The 23,220-nt window shown below is 43.1% G+C and overlaps 2 protein-coding genes across 5 annotated transcripts; one reads left to right on the plus strand and one right to left on the minus strand.

Moving 5' to 3' along the window:
* The first annotated feature begins 398 nt into the window (after positions 1–398).
* LOC136057945 (MOB-like protein phocein) lies at positions 399–16,735 on the plus strand. Of its 4 annotated transcripts, XM_065751033.1 has the most exons (9): positions 2,079–2,184; positions 2,316–2,480; positions 9,577–9,639; positions 10,383–10,483; positions 11,772–11,814; positions 12,074–12,160; positions 13,169–13,248; positions 14,075–14,186; positions 15,117–16,735. In XM_065751033.1, exons 1-9 carry the CDS (start codon positions 2,173–2,175, stop codon positions 15,246–15,248), a joined length of 795 nt encoding a protein of 264 aa, XP_065607105.1. In that variant the 5' UTR covers positions 2,079–2,172; the 3' UTR covers positions 15,249–16,735. The 4 variants fall into 4 exon arrangements, with proteins under 4 accessions (XP_065607104.1, XP_065607105.1, XP_065607103.1 ...); XM_065751030.1 differs by lacking the exons at positions 2,079–2,184; positions 2,316–2,480 and adding an exon at positions 8,093–8,184; XM_065751032.1 differs by lacking the exons at positions 2,079–2,184; positions 9,577–9,639; positions 10,383–10,483; ... (3 more) ...; positions 14,075–14,186; positions 15,117–16,735 and adding exons at positions 399–504; positions 3,622–3,711; positions 4,276–4,635.
* On the minus strand, positions 16,669–22,958 carry LOC136057892 (60 kDa heat shock protein, mitochondrial-like). Its single transcript, XM_065750942.1, has 3 exons — positions 22,783–22,958; positions 19,717–19,969; positions 16,669–16,685 (listed from the first exon to the last, which is right to left on the minus strand). Exons 1-3 carry the CDS (start codon positions 22,954–22,956, stop codon positions 16,669–16,671), a joined length of 444 nt encoding a protein of 147 aa, XP_065607014.1. The 5' UTR covers positions 22,957–22,958.
* Between the last annotated feature and the right edge of the window lie 262 nt (positions 22,959–23,220).

Genomic DNA, 23,220 nt, shown 5'->3' on the forward strand with positions numbered 1-23,220 from the left:
CCCGCCCCCCCCAGGGCAGACGCACATGCGGGGAGCGGAGCAGCCGGGCCCCGGAACCTGCATGGCCGCTTCAGCCCGCCGGCACGCTGAGGAGAGCTACGAGAAAGCGACGCACTCTGCGCACGCGCATAACGCGCCGCGAGTGAGCCATTCAGGTTTAGGGGACCACCAATTCCAGAACGTTCTGGAACGCCCGTACTCGCCTCGGGTCAGAGGTCATCTGACTTCACTTCCGGGTGGCCGCGCGATCCCGGCTCCAGGCGAGCATCGAAATGCCGTTTCAGCGGCACCGGCAGTTCCGGAGCGGCCTGCCTATCTGCAGCACTGCCGCGGCGGACAAAAAATACCGTCGGGGCCGGAGTGGGTCACGGCCGGAGGCGGGGCATCGCCCGGGGGCAGGGCGCGGCGCGCAGGGCTGCGGGCGCGCATGCGCACGCGCTGACCTTTCCCACGTGTGCGAGCGGCGGCGCGGTCACTCGGTGCGGGAGCTCAACGGCCGCCATGGTGAGTGCCGCACCCCCGCAGGCGGGCCCGGTTACCGCTGCGTGCCAGCGGCCCTGTGCGGAGCGGGCTCCGCCGTTGCGGCCCTCCCGTCCTTAGGTCGAGCAGGCCCCGCTCCGGGGGCCGTTGGGGCCGCGCCGCCGCGCGCGCGCGTGCGTACTGCTGGGCGCTGCTGTGGGAACGGGCGAGATCATGGGGGGTGGTGGAGGCGGACGGGGATGGAGCGGGCGGCCCTCCTTGTTGTAGTACCGGGCGGGCGCTCGGTTAGCGCGGCCTGGAGAGGGGCTCGGGGCGGCCCGCAGTGCCGCAAGGTCACCGAGTCCTTGCGGGGATTGCGAGGAGTTCCCCGGGAGCGTTGGCCCCGTCCTGGTCCCTGCCCGTAGCGGCCGGCAGCTCCCGCGGGGGCGGAATGCGGGAGGGAAAATGGAGCTCCGCGTGTTGCGCTGGGGTCATTCATTCTTTGGCTCTGTGAGCTGCTTCGGTCCAGGTCTCTAGAGGAGAGCTCTATAAGGACAGAGCTGTCCTTGTACCTTCGCCGATAGCTCGCTGTTACGGTCCTTGTAAAATCCGGAGGTAGTGTTCCCTAAAGCTTAAGCACAAAGTGCCTGCCTTATGGAGTCTGCTGACTGATTTCAGTTAAACGGAGCATTCGGTTTTAGGGAACGATAAGAAAATGAGATTGGCTCTGGGGTTTTCATAGAATGACTGTTATCACGGTTGGTGGTCATTTCCATGTCTTTTCCATCACTCCAGTCGTGATGCTGTTTTTTGGGGGATGCATCTTTCTCGCACTCGTTTTATGCTTACGCACTGCCTGCCATTTTGTTTCCTGCAAGTTTTAAAGCTTGAGTGCTGAAGGGTGCACAGAAGCCAGGCTGCTTCTGTGAGCCTGGGGTGCCTGCCTTGCACCAGGCTGTCTCCATACTTGGCAGGGCTCCGTATCTTTCCTCCTAAACCAGAGTGAGCTCCTTCTCCTGCCCCTGCTTGGTGGGTTTCTTTGCTTACCTTCATCTCTTGCGTGGGAGCTGGTGTACTGCTTCACAAATGCAGTAAAGGGGTAAGAGTTGCTTTTAAAAGTAACAAGAAAATCCTGCCAGTAAGTAGGGGCACGCATTGGGTTATTCATCTGCATAAGGAAAGCGCTCAAGGTAGGAATGTGCTTACTTCCCTACTTCTATGGGCTCAGTCCTAAATGTCTGGAGGTGAAGGTGCAGCATGACTGTAGTAAAAGACATGTCATTCCAGGCGTCATCAGTCCCTGTTAGGAAGCTCTGGTATCATTCAGAAGCTCTGGTATCATGTAGAAAGCCGTGTCTTGAAACTGCTTTAAAAAGACTGATGTGAGGTACAGGCCTAGAGTGACACTTTGTTAGGACAATGAATGAAAATGCAGCTGTTCTCAATCTAGATGAAGCCTGTTGGTGAATGCAAAGGTACACTTTTATATCAGTACGTTCCTCAGAAAGCGGTAAGTAACGGTTTAGGAACTGCAGAACTTGCAGCCAAATGGGGCTCCTGCTCCACCTACTGGTGGTGTATTCCCTCAGCTGGAGTGTGGAGCTTTGCCTCAAGGGCAAGGATTGCCCAATATGAGCTTGGGAGCGAGCTGCTTCTGGCTTGAGGCGTGGAACAGTTGTAGCACAGCTTTGCTTTTGTCTCCATCGAGTTCTGATGCAATCAAAGGTGGTGTATTTTGCTTCTATTGAAAACAAGTACTCGGGTGTTTTCTTGAACTCTTGTTCTATCTCAGGAGAGCAACAACTTAGTTGTGGGTTTTCTTTTTTTAATTGTAGTTTTGATCTGTTTTTCTCCAGGCAGGAAAAGCATTTAGGAAATTCCTTCCCCTGTTTGATCGTGTTCTGGTTGAACGATGTGCAGCTGAGACCGTAACCAAAGGAGGCATCATGATTCCAGAAAAAGCTCAAGGGAAAGTGCTGCAAGCTACAGTAGTAGCAGTTGGATCTGGAGCTAGAGGGAAGGTAAGCAACCTGAAGCATCAGCTTTGGCAGCTGGAAAATGGTAGGAAGAAAGGGATGGCTGTGGTGAAAGGTGAATGTTGTGTCACAAAAATTGAGAGAGAGTAATTGAAGTGCCAGTTCAAAAGACGAGGTAGAAATCTTGACTTCCCCTGCTTGGCTTTGGCCTTGAATTCCAGTCTTCCTTTAAACTTTTGCAAACTGGAAAATAGTTGCTTTTTGAAACCTGATAGATATAAGCATCCTTAAGCAACAGTTACATGTTTTCTTTGTTTGCTGTTCTGAGCACGGCATTCACTGTCTTGTTTTTCAGAAATCAATTGTCTGTAAGGATAGAGCTTATTGTACAACAGAAAAATCAGAAATTGGTAGAAATAAAATCTCTTGAATACTCCTCTAGGATCCTGAGAAAGACCTTTTTAACTTCATACCTTCTTAAAATGCCCGTAGCTCCTGATTTCACCATTGGGGGCATTTTCCCCATCAAAATGGAATTCAGTTAGTACCAGTGGTAGAAAACAGGTTAAAGTTTAACTTGGGTATGTTGACTCAGACTTTGCCTGTGAGACTCTCCATAGATATGTTGGTTTTTTTGTCTCGGTGTCTGATTTTCAAAGCGCTATATTAGAAAATGGTGTTACTATTTGACTAATACAGTTATACTGAAATTACAGTAATGAAAATGCAATTGAACTTTATCAGTTGGCTCTCAGAGTTGTAACACCAAGAAATGAGTCAAAGTAACAAAGATGGGAAAGTAATAGTAACTGGTACGTAGACAAATTAGTAATGGTTAGGGAATATTGAAATGATCATTTTAAAAAGGAGTTTTACAGTCTGTCAATTCCTGATTTATTTATTTTGATAAGACTTCACTGTTGCATTTATACTGGAACTAAATGGCTCTGCTTTTTGTTCAGAAAATTACTGCTTAAATGTTGCAGGACTGTAATGCTTGAAAATTGACTGGTATGCTTTTCCTCCTGGTAAACCTGAATACTCTTAATTCCACTGTACAACTGAAATGTAGAGTTACTTGTGATATCTTGAATGAATTATGGTGATGTATCGTTGCAGTGTAAAGCAATTCTGACAATACCTCTTCATTTAACTTGCATGAAATGAAGGATTTTTTTTCTTTCAGGATGGTGAGATTCATCCAGTGAGTGTAAAAGTTGGTGAGAAGGTTTTGCTACCCGAGTATGGTGGTACCAAGATTGTACTAGAAGATAAGGTATGTTTTCCCATTTTGCAAATGTAAATGAAGCTGGTTCCCAGAACATCACACAGTCAGTAATAACAACTGTGTGTGATATTAGTGGGATTAGCAGCATTTAACAAATGCAGTTGTTCATATTCAAATGGCAGCAACTAAATCGAGCCACATTTTTGCCCCTGTAGTGCTTGTTAATTCCACCCTCACTTAAAGTAATCAAAATGTCCTGCTTGACCTTAGCTAGGTGGACAGCGTGCCTTCATCTGTCAAGCAGGCAGTAGAGGGAAGCCAAGGGGCTTTGAAATTACTGAGAGATCCTTGCTTTGGATGGGGAAAGCTTAATGAATTGTCCTCTTAAAGTACTTGCACTTCCTGCTACTAAAATGCATAACTTGGTAGCATTCCCAAGTTGTTTCTTACAAAAAAGAAGTCTCTTACAAGAAGTCCAGTAGGTAAAACAAGTTGTGGTTAGCTCTCCTCCCATTCTGCTCTGTATGATGTGTGGTAGCCTTCAGAACCAGACAGTATCTGCAAAACAACTGATAAAATGAGTTGTGATACTAATATTTCTTTCACTTGCAGGACTACTACTTGTTTAGAGATGGTGACATTCTTGGAAAATACCTGGACTGAAGTTGTTGCAGTATCAGTCATCCATTCCACTAAAATTCTGAAATGCTTTCTTTCATCGTGTAAATAATGTCCTTTATTTTATAATAAGCAGGCATTGAGTCTCTGAAATAACTTGTGATCTCACTGTAATAATGGAACAGAAATAAAAGTATGTACAGTCAGAAATTGGTTGCTCTTGCTTGAGTTCCACTGAACAGTGAAATGCAGATGACCACCATCCAGCCTTAATTATTCCAGACAACATCACTTTTATATCCTTATCTGTGTACTGAAACTTGTAAAGGCCTTTACAATAAATTTGTAAAACTGTGCTGCTTCTGTCTCAGTTTCTGCTACTGCTCTGTGAAACTGAGTATCACTTGTGTGCTGTCTTGAAGTAATCTCTAGTTGCAGTTGCACATTATTTTTCATTAAACTTGTCTAGTGTTTGGAGACTGATTTAAAGTGGTTATTACACAGTGATGAAGAGACACTAGCTTTGCTTCACCTAAGACTATCTGAAGTAACAGATGCTTTTTGACTTCACTTCCAGCAAGCTAGTGGTAGATGGCAAGATGTTTGGTACAGGGCAAGGTAAACACAAATCACCCTGCCCCACAGCAGCCTGAACAGAGCGTGCTGCTAGCGATGCTTCTATGACAGAATTCTTGTGCTTTTTCTTACCCGTCTCATTTGCTTTCTGTAGACAAAAAAAAAAGTCACTAACTTTCCTACAGAAGTTAATTGGCAGAACAGGAGCTGATGCTGCTCTTAAATTCCTTTATCAAATAATACATTGCTTAATATTGCCAGATCTCCTCTCTCACATCTTAGCTGATTCAAATTCATTTACCTTTAATGTAGCATTCTGAAACAGTAAGATATTTACTCAATTCAAGCTGAAGCAATCACATCAGCATGTTTCTAACTGCCCTCTACTGCCTTGGGAATGGATTCAAGGTTATTTGCACGACTGCACAGATTACACTTTATACTGTTCTCCAGTTATACCTTCACACTTGGAACGTGGTAGACTGAATGCAGCCTGAGAGCACAGATTGTCTTAAAAGGCTTTCATACAGGTTTATGTGAAATAAATCCATACAGCACTTACTGCTATCAAAATTAATAGTAGCTAAATAATAATTCTTACTGAACTAAAGCTGTTACTCAACATTGTTAGATAAACTGTAAGACTGCAGATAACTTCAACGGACTGTAATAAGGAATACTTATCAGCTTCGGTAGCTACAGTGAGGAACTCCAGCTTTCACATACTCTAAAACAAGGCATTTCCTGCTGGGGATGATCTGTTGCCCCTTAATGTTAATAATCACCCAGCAATTCCATTAGAAGTTGGCTGTAATACTTTCTGTAACCACCTATTTCAGAGCTGTAGGCAAACCATGCAAAAGCAGCTCTGTTGTGGTGGTCATGAATTCCCACTAAGCAGGAGTGGGCACTAACAGGATCCTAAAGAAATGCTTAGGTACAACAGGGCGACCTACAATCTGCCCTGGGGCAGCTTCACTATAGCAGCTGTGGTAGTTCATGTTATAGTAGGAACGAGGTTATCGCACAACGGTTATCTTAAAAGACAATTTATTGCACAATGAAACACAAGTTCGTTGAGAAGCGTTATCTTCCCCTGCAGCAGGCATGCTTTTATCTTGCCTGATAAAGCAGGTATTCTGATGAAGTCATACACTGAGAGGGGGAAGGTATTTAACATATTCACTTATGGAAACTGGATGACATCTTGAGAAAAAAAATGCAGTAGGAAAAAATACCCAACAGTTAAATGTTTAAGCCTAGCATTTCAGCATTTAAATACTGTCTGTTAGAGCTTGTTTGTATAGGATCCCCCACTCATGAGGTTTATAGTTCTTGCTTGTGGGGAGCTGCTCTAATCCATGGTGGTGCAACCTGAGACCAGGCAACCCTGAGGAACGGAGGTAGCACGCAGCCCTTTACTACTTGCACTGCTTCCACTGCTCCCTGGCCAAGGCTGCACTGCCAGCTTAGCCCACTCCCAGCAGGACTGCACTGAACCAGCCCGGCCACGCTGCCAAGTGCACAACACAGATCCCCTTCTCTGCTCCCCGCCCTAACTCCAACCTGTGCTTTCAGCCCCAGGAGATTTTCAGCACCTTGATGTCATGCTTATTAGAGAAATACTTCTCATGGGTGTATCTAGTCCTTACACAGCACATTCAAAACAAATATCACATTTTCTTCAAAAGTTTCATGGGAATAAGAGATGTGGATGGAAAAATAAAAAGAAAAAAGCATTCTGTAACCTAATCAAATGGAGGAAATGCTTGCGTCTCTGATGGGTCAATAGACAGAACATTTTATTCTTGCACCATGAGGCTGTCCTTGTCAAGCAAGGACAGTATAACCTACTACACTGCCAAGGTGATCCATCTGCCATTACTGTTTTTAAATCCTTGGCTGCATACCAAATTTTCTATCTCCTGGGTTATAGAATGAAGGACAGTATCAGTGACAAATGCACTTCCTTGTTTTCCTATAAGAATTCAGACTTGTTTGTTCCACTGATTTCTAGAACATCAAAGCTATGATTTGTGCCACATACAGCCCTACCTGTTCTCTGTGGAGGATACAAGTCTTCCCAGATACTGGAAGCATAAAGAATGGAGGTGGGCTCAATCTATGTTTTGTACTTCCTTCCCATTCTGGAAAGGACTCTGCTGGCAGCAGCAGTACTGCTTTCAGAAAGCCTTCCTCATCCCTGCCACAGTAAAAGGGTGAAACTTTCACACGCTACAAAGTAAAAGGTCTAGAGGAATGTCCAGTCCTTAACAGCACAGGGGAGGATGATCTTGGCCAAATATTCCCCTTTTCACTTGTGAAACAATAAAGACCATGTTAAAACCATGACTTGGAGTTACTGTTGATCATAGTTTGTTTAAGAATCGCTGGGAATCCAATAAAACAAAAATAAAGAGCAGCTTCCAGCATTAAGGCAGTAATTCTCAAGGAGCAACAACAACAAAAAAGATTTCCATATTTCAATATCTTGATTAAGAAACACTTCAGAAACTTTCCTCAAAACTGAGCTAGCTTCAAAGTGAATTGGTGCATAAGTTTCTCTCAGAGAGGTGTTTGTTCTCAGCCAGATTTATCTGCTTTGCAGAAGCAAGATGTCCCTGAAATAAAAGTCAGGGACAAGTGACAATGTCACATCTCCCACTGCTCTGTGCTTCAGATACCAGCTGAGCCTTGAAGTTGATTTAAAAAAAAAAAGAAAAAAGGAACAATTCAAGGCTGCAATATGAGGGACCGAAACAGCCAGCACCGCTGTCATTTGGACTGGCTAATTATAAATCAATCTCATAAAAAATTAATGGAGGAGCCCAGCAGACGCGATGCAGTGGCTCGACACGCACACCCTTCGCTCCAACGCAGCGGCTTCTCCCGCTGTTATTAGCCTCCTCACCTCGGACGAAATGCTGAGCGGACAGTTTCCCGCAGCGAGGCTCAGCTCCCTCCCCCGGCCCGGGCCAGGCGCGCCGACCCGTGGCTCAGCAGTGAAACAGTAACCAGGGCGAGCGTCACGGGGGCGTCGCGGTGCCCCCGCGTTACAGTGTAACGTGCACGGAGCTGCCGCCGCCTCCACACCAAGTGGGGGCGGGCCCAGGCACGGGTCGGCACCGCTCCCTGCCCTCACACCGCAACGGCGCGGCCTTCCGCCCGGCGCCCCGCCGCTTCCCGCTTCCTCGGCGCCTCTCGCGAGACTTCCCGCCCCGCGCCAGCCCCTCGCCGCCACATCCGGGTCCCGGCGCCGCTGTCACTATGGTCATGGCGGAGGGGACGGCAGTGCTGAGGCGGAACAGGCCGGGCACCAAGGCCCAGGTGAGGCGCGGCCGGAAGCGGGAGGCGGACGGCGCCGCCGCCGTTACCGACCCTGCGGGGCCGGGCCGAGCTCCGCGGGACGGCTTTGTTCCGCGCGGCCTGGCCGGGGCCTGAGGCGGCCGCGGGTACCTCCGTGCGGCTGCCGGCGCCCGGCCGCGGCCCGCTGCGCGCCGAGCTCCGTCACCGAACAAGCCGCATCACCGGGGAGAAGCGCGGCTCCCTCCGCCTCGCGGGGAATGCTTCCCGTGGGCACCGGGCACCACCGGGCAGGAGCCGTCCCCGAGGAACCCGGCCCGGCCCTTACGTAACGCGGCTGTCACAGCCGCTTCCTGCTCACCCACCGCGCCGCCTCGACCGAAGCTCTGCCGGCTGCCGTCCTCTTGGGATTATCCCCGGGATGGGCCCTCCGCGCGGGTCGGCTTCGTCCTGCCATGCGTGGGGAACGTAGTTGCATGCGTGCCTTCTGCTTGGTATCGTATGGCTATCCTATAAAATACAGAACGGCATTTAGTGCAATTACAGAATATATTCTTTGGCCCACATGAGCCATACTATTTCTTGGATACTTTTTTTTTTTGTGTTTGTGTCCATTTAAGTTTTAATTCTGGGTGGCATGGCTCTGCAGCATGCAAATACAACAACCGAATATCCAAGCGCTGGGTGTTCACTCCTTTCTGTCAAGGCAGCTGCAGTCACAGAGCAGCTTGCTGAGCTGCACGGGGAGAACACCTTCCCTGAGTCACTGTGGCATGAGGTCAGCAGCAGGAGGCCGGAATGCTTCTGGCTCCCAGGAGAAGTAGCACTGATTGTGAGATTCAGAAAATGCAGAGTTAGAAGTCCTATATCTCTGGGGTTACTGTACTCCCACTGGGTGAGAACTGCTGCAGCAGGGCCTGATGTGAGACTCTGTGAGGTTGGTGCTGTTGGCAGCACTGAACGTTCAGGGTGTCAGCTTGCAGAAAGTGCTTTCAGTGGTGCTATTACTGGAATACACTGGGATTTTTAGCTTATTGCCTATTTTATAATGCTCTTCTCTACAGACCTCTTCTTTTACCCACTCTTTATGTGGTCTAACATATGAAGTAGACACTGTACGCAAACATTTGATTTAAAACCCAAAGGCTGCAGCAAGGTGTGTCTAAAGCAGTATTTAGAGCACACCAAGTCAAATAGAATATTCATTTCAGAACGCTTTAACACTGGGACGTTAGGAGCTTGAACACTTTCACTCCATTCACTCCCAGTTGGTGTGCTGCTTCTGTTAAAGACACAGTTTCCTGGAATTGTATGGGCTAAGCCTGCATCTATTTTCCCTCATGTTTAAGTGTGCTGTGCTTTTCTTCCTCTCCCCTTCTTTTCATTAAATTGGTTTAATTTTTTTTTTTTGAACAGGATTTCTACAATTGGCCTGATGAGTCCTTTGAGGAAATGGACAGTACATTAGCTGTTCAGCAGGTACTCTTACCTACCTGAAACACCATTTCTAAATTCAGTTTCTCATGTTCTATATTTTTGTTTATACAAGCAAGAAGACAAAAGAAAAACAAAGGGGTCAGGGTGTGTTATTTATCTGCATACGTTCTTGCAGAAGAGTGAATTTCATAAATTAAAAAAAATAACTATTAACTGGACGCAGAGGAATAGCTAGAATTCTCATGTATGGCTTCAACAAATCAGATACAAAAACATTCTGGAGATGGGATGTAAAGTACACCAATAAATGCAGAGTGGTGCAATCCTAGGCTGCAGTAAACGACAACAAGCCCAAAAACTGCAGCTACAGACACAGAAACAAAGGAAAACCACTTACCTTGAGAAGCCCTCAGGCAGGCAGGGATTTCTAGTAAGATTCCTTTGCCTTCACTGCCAACCCTTAAATGAGGTGTGGGAAGGGGGGATTGTGCCTCCACCTCTACTGGACACTCAGGTGTATTGCATGCACCTGAGCTCCCCTGCTTGGCCCTGCCTTCCCACGAGGTGCTCAGTACACTGCTTCAGGCTGTGACTTAGCATTTCTGCTACAGGTTGTAAAAAAACAAACAAACATTTACTTTTTAACTTTGTGGCCTATCACTTCTGAAATAAATGGAAAATGACTATCTCTGGGGAAGCAAGTCTCTTGAAAGGTATAATAATGTCCTATATCATGTTACTGTAATTACAAGATCTAGTTTCTATTTCCCTCCATTATACCTTAGTACATTCAGCAAAACATAAGGGCAGACTGTTCCAACATTGATAAGATCCTTGAACCTCCTGAAGGCCAGGATGAAGGTGTATGGAAGTATGAACATCTAAGGTAAGAATTCCTTTTTGTCAATATAGTGTCCTGCGCAGGGGTTTTGTTCACTGACAGTGTCAGTGATTTTTATTGCTTTTAACTTGTCATATTCACCTTTGTATTTCTACTATTAAATTTTAATAATTTTGTATTAGGTTATTTTCTGAATTTCTTGTTCTTACTCAAGAACCATAATGCTGATTTTTTAACAGTTGTCCTTCTTCAGAAGTTTTTCTGATGTACTTTTCCTACAAAAATAGTCATGAATTTCCGCAGGACTTTCTCCTAGCATCATTAGTTTTTAATCTTCACTTATTGAGAATCCAAGTTCCATTCTTCCAGATACTTCCAGTGCTTTTTTTTTTCTGGAACTTGTAGGGAAATATGTTTTAAAAGCAATAAAGCAAGAGTAGCTGTGTCTTACAGTTCTAGAAGTAAGGAAATTCAAAACATACTGCCATTTTCTGTTTAATTAAAAAGATGACATTCAACATACACGCTTTATTGCATGTATTTTCACAAGTAAGAATAGTTGCCATAGATTCATACCTACTAACCTTTTGGCTCTCATTTTCTTTGTCCTTTTGCATACAATGAAAATCATACTGGATTCACGAAGTGACTTCTCACTATAGACACAGCACTTCTGCAAAATATTATTCAGGCTTTTTTGCAGTCTCGGGAGGGATGTGAATTAAAGGAGTTAAGGAATGCACTTCCAGGCACATTCTAGTAGAAGCTGCATTTCTAGAAGTCTCCCACTCTTAATCACCTGTGGTGGTACTTTAGGTACTTAACTGGTTTGGAGGACGTGTATCTCAGCAGGATGGAACGATGCATCAATTGGAAAACTTACACTCTTAATTTTCTTGAAGTGTCCTTTATTTTTTTTAATCTATATTTGTGAAATAGCATTTCTTCCCTAACGAAGTTGGTGTCTTAAACATCTCCACAAAATGGTGAAGTTTAGCCTCTACTGTCAGGTAAAAATTCAAATATAATTGTAAAAAAGATATGCTGGTAAGCATTCTGTTTTTCTCAACTTGCAGAATTTTTATAGTGTTAATTCACAGCCCATTGCACATACGATTTTACAAGTGTCACATCAGCTGAAATTATTTGATGGTATTCTTTAAGTATGATTTTTTTTCTTGTTTTATTTTTTCCACTTCACAACAGTCATTTCTAAACAATGGTAACATTTGTTAAGAAGATCAGAATGTATCATTCTGTTTGTTTTTAGTTATTTCCAGTGTGAAAACAAATAACTCGATTTTGATGCTGCTGTGTTTAAATTCCTTTTTAGACAGTTCTGCCTTGAGCTCAATGGACTAGCTGTCAAGCTCCAGGTAATTCTTTTCTCAATATTTTTATATTGTTTTGGAGAAGAAATTTGATGCAGTCTGTTGAGCTTCTAGTTTATTTTTATATGCTTAAGCAGTAGTTCCAGGCAAGAGGTTTTTCAGGGTTTCAAAGATTTCTAGCAAGTAATCTTTTTGGTGGTGGGCAGGACAAGAAAGTGATTTGAAAAGACCATCTGATTTTTTTTTTTTTTTTGCTGCTGGGTCACTGAAGCTGGTTTTTGTAACTGAACAATTGTTTTAACAGAGTGAATGTCACCCAGACACATGTACTCAGATGACAGCAACCGAACAGTGGATTTTCCTTTGTGCTGCTCATAAAACTCCCAAAGAGGTACGGATGTGTTGTGTAAAAGTGACCCCATCGATGTAAGGTTTTCTTCTGTGCCTCACAGTTCACAAGGAGACTGCTACAGTTGGCCTCTTAGTCAAGCTGAGAGCTTTGGTGGGTTAAGAATGATCACCTGAGGTTTTCTTCTTTCCTGTTCGGTAATAGGTTTAGAAAAAGATGGGATAACGTAGGAGGGAGCTGCTTTCTACAGCAGTATCAGAGAGAATGACTGCATTCTATCTAGATCTTGTTTGCAGTCAGAGAGAAGAGGAGGTAATACTGGTTATCTCTGAGCATCCTTCACCTGCTGTTTTCCATGTTGATAGCTATCACCTCATGGTCAGGGAGTGAGTGAGACAACCCTGAGAGACCAAAATGTACAACTGAGAAGTCCTTCCCCTGCAAGCAGGGGGTGAAAAAATGGACAGACGTTGTTGATCTCTTTCTGCCTGTCCCAGGTCACCTTGTCTTTTGTCCTCTTCTTCGTGTTCTTGATTGCAGACACAGAGCTTGGCTTATTATGCACTTATCTAGAATGATGCTTTTGTTTTTCTTTGACAAAAACATCAGTGATACTTAAGGGCAGTTCTGTGTTTGTTTTTCTGATTTGTTATTCTTCTTGGATAAGATATAAAAGTAGTAATCTGGCAGCTTGATGATGTGAGAAACAAGTCAGCTGTGACACAGGGAACATTCTTCTGTTCAGTGTACTTCCAGTATGCATTCACATTACGTGGTGTTACTCAGGGAGGTGCACAGAACTCACTACTCTTTTACATGATCACATTTGCATAGTAACTTTTCTCTTGAAATAATTGACATGGGTTGTAAAACAAACAGAAGCGAGATCCTGCTTGAGGAAGCAATGGACCTAGACCTTCAGGAGGCTCTGTGAAACTTCTGGGAAAAAAGTAGCTAATGATACTAAAAGCATCAGGAAACTGAACTAGGATGTTTTTCTTTATCATGTAACTTGTTTAATGCCATACATCTGCTCGCTGCATTTTGTAGTGTCCTGCTATAGACTACACCAGACACACACTTGATGGAGCTGCCTGTCTTCTGAATAGCAACAAGTATTTCCCTAGCAGGTAAAAATGCTTTCTTTTGGGAGCAGAGTGGTGGGGGGGGCATAGATGGCACTGTAACACTTAAAAAACAGACAGAAACATGTGACACCATTTTCATGGTACACTACTGAGAACATCAGAAATGCTGATTTCTGGCACATACAGAACACCAGAATACTGTGTTGTTGGCACAGCAGTTGTCACTTTTAAGCCAAGAAGAGTTCCTGCCTGTTGAAGTAGTCTGCCATTAGCCGGAGCTGACAGGGGTGGGTTTTTTTTAATGTGGAAACTGTTTGTTTTCCTAATATTTGTTGGTATTACTATGGGGCTTCATCTGGAGTGGCAGTCTTAAGTAACAGGACTTAAAACAGACAAAGGACTTAAACAGTTCTGCTTTAAGAATCTCCATGGAGCAGCAGCAGCAATCTCATTGGGAGAGGAGAAGGCAGACTGAGTGCATTCAGGGGGCAGCCTGCATGTTGGATCACGGAACCTAACCAGAGAAGTCCAAACAGTGCTTCTCTGGGAATGCTCTATTGGTAAGGAGGTGCACCTGGAAGTCTTATTCCCCTTTGCTCTTCACTGTTTGAAACCAGGAATCCAGCCCCCACCAGAAAAACCTATTTCTGTACCACAGACAAATTGTACAGGTGTTAAATGTGCAGGGTACACCAACATTTTTATTATTCATGCAGAAATAAGCAACTGCAGGCATATCTGCAAAAAGTTCACTCTATAAATTTAGTTGGTAACTTCACAGTATGGCTATAACAGAATTAACGTTGACGTGTATTTCAGTAGCCAGTGCAGCTGATGTGTTTTGTGACCTCTCTCCTGGTGCTTACAGGGTTAGCATAAAGGAATCCTCTGTAGCCAAATTAGGATCTGTGTGCCGAAGGATTTACAGGATATTTTCACATGCTTATTTCCATCATCGGCAGATATTTGATGAATATGAAGTAAGTAGTTACAGATCTGTTACTTGCTGAAGTTACAGCTGTGATATAATTGTATTACCTTCTTTTCACACTACCAGAAGATCCGCACTGATGTGAAATATTCATTATAGTAGATTATACTTCTGTAAGAACTGAAATTCCATGCTGTAATTTAGTCCTAACTGGGAAGGCGTGTGGGTTTTTTTATCAAGTTAGATGGAGAGTAATTCATACAGTTAATATATCCAATTGGTTCTGCTTTTCTTTACTTGGCTTTATTCAAGCAACACAAATTCATCATTTTATTTTAAAGATTCCTGAATGGATTCAAACATTTAAGTTAGTACTGATTATGTACACGTAATTCCTGATGATGTTATGCAGCAGTTAAAGGATTATAACTACAAACCTGCATAAAAGCAGATAAAGCAGTGGCACTTTCAAGGTTTCTTTTTTTTTCCTTTTTTTTTTTTTGACCAGTAAGTAGAAATTAACAGATAAAAATGAGATTAAAAGATAGCTGCGTGTAGGAGACATTTGCCAACCACTCCAAGTTGCTGGAACAGCTGTGGAAAGGTTGTGTTCCATTTTGCTGGGGATAGTGTATATAGAAGGAGTTTAAGAATGCCTCAGAATCCTCTCCTGAGAGTAATCAGGACTACGGTGATATTTTAATATGTTTTTCCTTAGGTAGTGTTGAGCTTGAGCTAGGACTTAAGCTTAACGAACCAAAACCCCAAGTGAAGTTCAAGCTTATAACAGAATAGTAAAGGGGAAGTGTTATAAGAAGTAATGTAAATTTATCATTTAAGCACTGCTGCTTGTTTGTAAGAATCCTAAATCCATTACCTAATTACATGAAAGCAGTTTTGGTATGTCTTTCTCAATTGTTTAAAATATTCCTTCTCTCTATATACGTATATATATTTTTTCCCCTTTTTTCATCTCCAGAATGAAACTTTCTTGTGTCACCGGTTCACTAAATTTGTGATGAAGTATAATCTGATGTCCAAGGATAACCTGATTGTACCAATTTTGGAAGAAGAAGTGCAAAATTCAGTGTCAGGGGAAAGTGAAGCATGATGGGGATGACAGTACTGAAGCCTATACTGAATATGAAACATTAACTATGTACTGTATATATCATTTTAGACACTTCAATCACGTATCCTCATAGCTTTGTTTAGTATACTTTTTGTATGCTGTGTGCATTGCCTTTGAATATGGGAAACACTTTAAGTTATTCACGAGCTGTATATTCATCAATGTGGCACTCATGGTTTTTAAATAAAAAGTAGTAGTATCTGTTTATAATGCCTGTTAATAAAAGAATTTACAGTTCTCTAAAATTGCTGCTAAACAATCATTGAATCACAATCCTGAAGATGACAGATTGGGTGGGAAAGAAAGCAAGATTAAGATTACACAGCAAGCCATTTTGTAATACAGTAGCTGAGTTAGTTCAAAGATTATCACCTTAAATAGAGAATTCTGCAGGAAGCTCTTTGCAATGTAGCTTATTCCTAATTTAGCTTTTATTTTTTTAAGATGGCTTTGAAGATTTACTTCTGGATGTGCATATTCCTGTATGTGTCTATCCAAACACTAATAGCATCTATAGCGTTGGTAATACCAAATGGATAATTTTACTATGATGTTTAACATATATATTACTGATATATGTCTAACTTACTTTTTCAACCTGTTCCTTTCTTTCGTTACCAATGGAGGCTTGTGTGCAGCAGGGGGTGGTTTCTGTTCTGCTAAAGCACACTTCTGCTGTTTTCCAGTCCAAAATTTCTTTCAGAGTAACTGTGGCAAAAGAAAAACCACAAACTCAGTGGCTTATACCTGTTGACGCTTATGGCAATGGCTTACAGATTATACCTCACACAGATATCCTCAATTACACTACATAACCCACTAGCATAGTCTTTACTTATATTTTTAGAAAAAAACAAACACCTTCTAAGTACTTGAAAAATTGAACCTGGCTCTTTTCTAAGAGTTAATCACATGTTCAGTATATGTTAATTTTTCTTTGTTTCTCCTGGACTATACCGACAGAAAGATTTGGATTAATGCTTCTGTTCCCTTTTGGATGTTTATTTCAGTTTGCATTTGCAGATTTGCAATAACTGACAATTTCCATGAGTGCTGCTTAATTGTGTTTTGTCTAGAATGATAGAACTAAATGTTTTAGAGATGAATATAGCAGACAGACATACTGCTACGTGGACGTGAATGCAGGGTATAAAGGCACTAGCAGTGTTCTTATGTTAAATGAATTTTGCTTATTTGTTTAAAGAGGTAGTGGTCATTTCTCCTGGAAGTTGCTGGAGAGGCTTTATTATTTCTTTTTGCAGGTCAGAATGGGCTAAGCTTCTTGGTTTCTTGTAAGCTATTCTTGGTTTTCTAAGTTATACTTATTTTGTGTTTGTTTTTTCATAATACACTAAACATGCCTTAAATTCTATTTTTCTTTACACAAATCAAGCACACCTCAAGCAGCTGTACCACCTGGATGTAAAGGGAATTTTAACAATGAGATAATAAAGAGACTAAGCTTATGAAGTGCTTCAGCAACTGTATTCTTCAGCAGCTCTTTTGTCTCACATTTGTAACTGTACTTAACTGTCAGCAGGGTAATTGCATGAGATGTTGTCTAAGTGAACACAGCTTTAGTTACTGTCTATACAGTTAATTCTAACTTGCCTTGTACACACCAAACAGGTATCTTAAGTTTGCATTACAGGTAGGAAGACACCTGTATTTTGGAGATGGTGAAACATATTTAGTTCTGGTACAGTTTGCTGTAGGGACCATTCACAGTGTGGTTCTTTGTACAGTCACTCCACGTGCTCATACTGGTCACGGTGACTGACAGGGGCAGAAACACGTAACTTGTGTTACTCATTACATTTCCTCTCCACAACTGAAGAAAATGTGGTGCTCAGGACTGCATTAAAGTTTTAAACCTCTTGTCATCCTCTCACACTTTAAGAGTTGCACTTCAGAACAAAACTCTGCAAGTTTTAATCCTGTTGATTCTCCTTCAAGATTTGCACTGTAAATTAACTTGCTCTATTTAGCTGATTTTATATAAGGCCTAAGTGAAACACTGCTTGTATTCTCCCTTGCTATTGTTTACATGAGTACTGTGTACACACGTGTGCCTGAGCGGTACCTTAAAACTTCACTTCGCCTAAGAAAACCATTGGTTTGTCTAGTTACATACAGTAACAGATTTAATTTACACTCTATATAATAGGGAAATGGAAGACTGCCTTTGAAATATGTTGTAACAAAAGACAACGGTTAAAATTAAACTGTTCCTTTATCCATACCACTACATTTTAGTAAGTGCTTCTCCTTTTTCACGCCGTCCAAGAACGCCGGCAACTGAGCATCCAAGACACAGTTCCGTGCTCTCCCCTCTCTGCTACAAGGTGTGCTAAAGTTGTATTTCTTCTTCCAAAGTAGATAAAGACAATACTCATTAGCATCTAGAAGCCAGACCTCCAATGTATTCATCTCTCACTTCAGAAAGTGCTGGCTCTGCAGTTTAAACGTGCTGAGATCTGGAAGGGACCTTTCAAAAACCCAAATAAGCGCAATGTTACAGGCAGCACATCGCTGATGGAATGGCCTCCCACAGCTTCTTCCTTTAAACCTTCCAGACTAATAGCTAAGTAGAAAGAAAGCTGATTAGCTTCTAATAGACAATTAAAATTCTTTGCTGTATGTACAGACAAGAACCAGCAACAATAACTGAATGATGGCATACACCAATCTAATGGATTTAATGCCAGTGCAGACAAATGAGACATTGACAGCTGATTTGGTAAGTGCTTTTAATGGTGAGAAGCTTCCTCTCAAAAATACAAAAAGGATTTTAACGTTACACACAGAAAAAAAATGTATTTTAAAGACCAGAAACGGAAGTTAAGCAGCAGCTTACTGCAGCTGATGAGGTATGTAAATGAACTGTTGTGACAATTATGAGCAGAGCACAGCATTTTTGTTTTTAACAGATTATTTCTCCTGGTTTGCAAACACTTCTATAAGTATTCCCTGTCCAAACAATTTAAGACTTGAACTATAAACAGTCTTCTGCAGAGGACTGGGAACAGCATTAATGGCTTTCCATCTCTATGCTTTCTATTAGTTCTAGGGCATTTGCGTTGCCACATACAGGTCAGGGACTCTATTAAACACACAGCTGAAGCCACACTGGAGAATAATTTTTTTTGTTGTTGGAGAACACATCCACATTTTAAATTTCATTCACAATGGATTTGATAAAAAGGCGTAAGAATGAAATACATAAAATACATTCTTGAAAAATGAAGACTGAGCAGTGTGCATATGTTTACGTAAAGAATTTTTATAACAAAAGCATATTAAAAAAATCTTACCATCAGGCTTCTCTCCCTCACAGCTCTTCTGCTTTGTACAAACTCTGACTTAAAAAAAAAAAAAAGGTGCTAGTAATTTACAACATTAGTAATGGCACACCTTAATGCTCTAATTTGTGTAAGAGCATAACAAAACACGTAGGTTCCATTAGAACCTCCTCTACAGAAAATGTACCCTCCCCTTTTCTCTTTTCTGAATGAGATGGAAAATCTCTTTTGTTGTTAAAGTTCAGAAAGCCGTCATTTGTTTTAGAAACACTTTCAGATGTTTCAGCATCCATGCCCTAGGAAGACAGGTGGGTTATTCTGTGCTCTTCAGCTAGTGCATGAAGTCAGATCATTCACGTGCAATCCTCACGTGGACTGAGCAAACACTTGCCTCTGTTTTTAAAAGAAAGTCTTGCAGCAGGAAACCACTCTCTGCTACCCTTCTACAATGGTCCTACTCAGTCCTGCTATCCCAGGGATGAAGAATAACAAGTCTAAGAACTAGTCAGACCATATGTTTTTGGTTCAGTGACTTTCAAAGAGAACTGAGTGTGTTTTTTCCTTTCAGGATTTTTTCAGTCACCTTTTAGATCCATGGAGCTTTATGTACAACATCCTGCAGCAGCAGTGGTACAGCCAGCTGAATAAATACTTGATTTGTTTCAGACATTGTTACTTACCATTTCCATTATTCCCTTGAGTTCTTTCCTCACAAAAAAAGTGCTGAGGAACTTAATCTTTTGCTGCTCTGTCCATGCCCCTCCCTTAACACATCTCTATCTTGTCCATCTGGCAGGAAACCTTTTTTCTAGGTTTCTAATTTCTATACTAAACAGACAAAACGGATTTGAAGAGTTTGTCTATATCAAGTTAATCATTTTTCTGTTTTAATTAAATTAATCATTTTCTGCCAACTAGTGGGTTCAGAGAAAAGATTCACTCAGAACATATCGTAGCAGCAGCAAGTAGACTCTGAAAGCATCACTCCTCAAGTGAAGTTTTCTTCAACAAAAAGCAACTTATTAAGGAAGCCAGTCAAATTCAGTATACGAAAATCAAGAAGCTAGCAATTAATACTAATATTTAATAGCAATCAATACTAATAATTAATACTAAGAACACTGGAAAAGAAGATAAAGAATTACCCCTCCTGATTTCCACTGGATTAGCTCCTTTGCTGATCTTCTCAAAACCTTCTTTGGCAATAGCACGTGCAAGTACCGTTGCAGTAGTAGTACCATCTCCTGCCTCTTCATTTGTATTATTGGCAACATCTTGAACTAACCTGGCTCCAATGTTTTTGTATTTGTCTTTTAAGTCGATTGCCTTTGCCACTGTCACACCATCTTTTGTCACTTTGGGACTCCCCCAGCTTTGTTCAATAATAACTGTTCTTCCCTAGAGTGACAAACAACAGACGTTAAATAAAAGCCAGCTAACCCACAGCATGTCACCATAATAGTTTCCCTGCACATGGAAGTCCTTTGTGAAGTATCACCTTGTGCTTCAAAACCTGGTAAAACTTCCTTGAAATCACAATAAATAACACAATTGAAAAACAGTAATAGAAAAGTTGATTCCTTGCCCATTTTGAAAAAAAAAAATTGCAAATCTCATTAGTGATGAGTATATGGAACAGAAAACACTTGACAAAGTTATGTTTGTGTGCTGCATTAATTTCTCAAAGACTGCTGGCATTTGACTAGAAAGGTGAACTATCTTAAAATACCTAGTTGATACAGAAAACCTGACCACACAGGGAACACACGGCAGATGCATCCTCTCACAGAGGTCCCCAATTCAAATAGCTGCCTTAATCAATCATGCTCCAGAATTTCAGCTGCAGACAGCAGAAATGTAAGCAATCACCTCTAAAGCACTGCTGCCCTGAATCTCTTCAGCCATGGTGACAGCTGGAGCAGTTGGAGGTGGGGAAGGGAGCAAGGCAACCTCACTGCTGCCATTGCCAGCCAGCCCTGCACAAGTCCCCTCAGTTGGCCCGTCAGGTCCAGCTCAGCACTGGGCACACTCACTGCTGTAGCAGACTGCGTGCCAGCATGACCTCAGCTCTGAGCAGGGCCTGGCTTGCAAGCACAGCTATCCAAGGACTCAGATGCAACGTGCTGCCACTGTGGTGCACTGCGCTCCCTGCTTGTGCAGGGCTCACTCACACGTGCCTCAATGATTTAACTATGGATTGCTGCTGTGCAAGAGGCTACATGGCTTCTGAAGTACAGCTAGACCTAGAAAAAAGAGAAAAAGAAAAACTAGCTAAAAAACGTATCAAGCTTCAGTTTCCAGTTCCAAGCATGGGAGAGAGCCTGTACACTGCTAATCTACTGTGCTGTAGAACAATTACAACTAGTTAATATTTAACACAACTTCTTCCTGCTACTTCATTCAACCTGCACCGCTACTAGATCTAAAGAGGCTCAAAAAATAAAATCTCTTTGTTGGGTTTCTGATAATGATATGCTCTTCTTCATACAGCCCCTTCCTTGGGGCGCTCCATTTCATTCTTTGTTTTGACCTGGGGCCTTATTCCAAATGGGTTTAGTAGTTAATAGAAGAAGAGCAAATCAAGATTTACTTCTATCCCATCGAATTAAACAGCTTATGTTCAATATGAGGATGCTATGATTCTGAATAAAAGAAACACATCTGCATTTTGAGTAGTTCTGCAGATCAGGAATCACAGTGACAAAGCAATGGGCCTGTTGGCAGCAGTATCAAGAGATTGTGCAAAACTGGAAATCATGCTTCTTTAAATATGGAAGAGCACAGAAGGGAAGTTTCCTCATGACTATGGTATTAAAAATGCTGGAGGCTGAATCAGGTATTACAGAACAATCTCTAAATCTCTACAAATACCTGGAGAACAGCTGATTTATTGAGAGCAGTGGAACAGCAATTCCAGGAGGTTGCAGTAAGTTGCATCAGGAACTGCTCTTTAACCAGCACATTAAACCCATGCTCAGATATTCACAAAGCTCCCCAAGCCCAAACCAGGAGTTAAATCAGCTGATTTAACAGTGCAGCCACATTCTTTTGGGAGAACCATCCTTATGGAAAGCAGCCAGAGACTGCTGACGTTGCTGTTCTTTAACCTTCAACATTCTCAGTTAGTGGCATTTTGAATAAGTGAGGCTCCAAAAATGTGCAAAGGATAAATAATTTCAGAGGACAAGCAGCTTTGAAAAGATCAACCACGCATCTGCTGCTCCTGCACATTTTGAACCTCCTACATTTATACAACTTTACTTTTTACATTACATTGTTTACATTACTTAAAGCATCCTTCCCATTTCAAGACTGTTGCTGAAGCTGACATATTATATCTTCCAGAAATCCAAAGAACAAATTAATTAAAAGTCCCACCTGTCTTATGAGATGTAAGGAGCTCAGTTGGGATATGGGATATAACTGTGACTATTTATTCCTACCGAGAAACAAAAGGGATCTGATCTAACTATTCAGCATCAGAAGCTGCACAACTGCAGCCTTCAGTTCACCCACCATTCCAGCAAAGCTGGACAGCAATAAGTAACAATTATGTCTGATATCCCAGGGTAATCACTAAGGGTACTTGACTTAGAACAGACATTGATATGAACCTGGAGAAATACAGCATCTCTTCCTTAAGCAGGAGCCTCATTTCATGCTGCATGACTGTGCGGAATCCAGCATCTCACTCTCTAAAAGGACTAGAACGTAAGTTCATGAAATCTATTTCACCCTATGAACAATGGATGCCACGGATTAGCCCCCAAGGCTGTAGCATTTAGGAGCTGGCTGAGCGTTCAGCGTTATACCTTTAATGTAGTCATCTTCTTACTGCTGGAAAACGAAGGCATATAAAGCTGTAGTCTGTGCTTAAAAAATAACGAGTGTTACTTTAATGTTTCCCTTTGCTAGAAGAGTTAACCATCCACCGAGCTGCGAAAGCTCCGAATGGAGCCATCCGCGCTCAGGCCGTCCCTTTGGCCTCATTTCCTTCCAGCTGCCGCAAGGAACGCGTGGCGCCCCTCGCAGGGCGCGGGTCCATCTGCACGCAGCTGAGAACATGGCTGCCCGCAGCCCGCTCTCGCCCCCTACAGCCATTACAGACACACACGTGCGAGTAACGGGACTCCCCACGGGAAAACGCGGTTCGCTACCGTGCTTTCAAAGAGAACAAAGCACTAGCGTGAAATAAGCCGTTCGGCCATTACCTTGGGCCCCATGGTGACGGCCACAGCGTCTGCCAGCAGATCCACCCCCTGCAGCATGAGGGCCCGGGCGTCCGCCCCGAACTTCACATCTTTGGCGTACGGCCGCGTGAGCTGCGGGGCGAGCGCTCCGCAAAGCGGCCTGACTCGGCGCAGCACTGCAGGCAAACGGAGCATGTCTGAAACAGCGAAACGGGCGTTAAGCGGCGGCGAAAAGCACGGGGCGGAGGGGCCCGCACGTCCCCTGGCGGTGGGACACGCAAGGTCAGAGCCGCACAGCCCTGCCCGCGCCACACCGCGAGGAGCCGCCAAGGGCCGCAGCACGGCTCGCCCCCCCCCACCACGCCACGCCACGCCACACCACACCACGCCGCACGGCGCTGGGGAGGCCGGGACCGCGCACTGTGTGAGGGACAAGCCTGGGCTCTGCCGGGCTCTACC

This window comes from Cyrtonyx montezumae, unplaced genomic scaffold (genome assembly GCF_038088225.1).
Source record: "Cyrtonyx montezumae isolate F1298 unplaced genomic scaffold, pur_monq_1.0 scaffold_7, whole genome shotgun sequence".
NCBI classification, from domain to species: domain Eukaryota; kingdom Metazoa; phylum Chordata; class Aves; order Galliformes; family Odontophoridae; genus Cyrtonyx; species Cyrtonyx montezumae.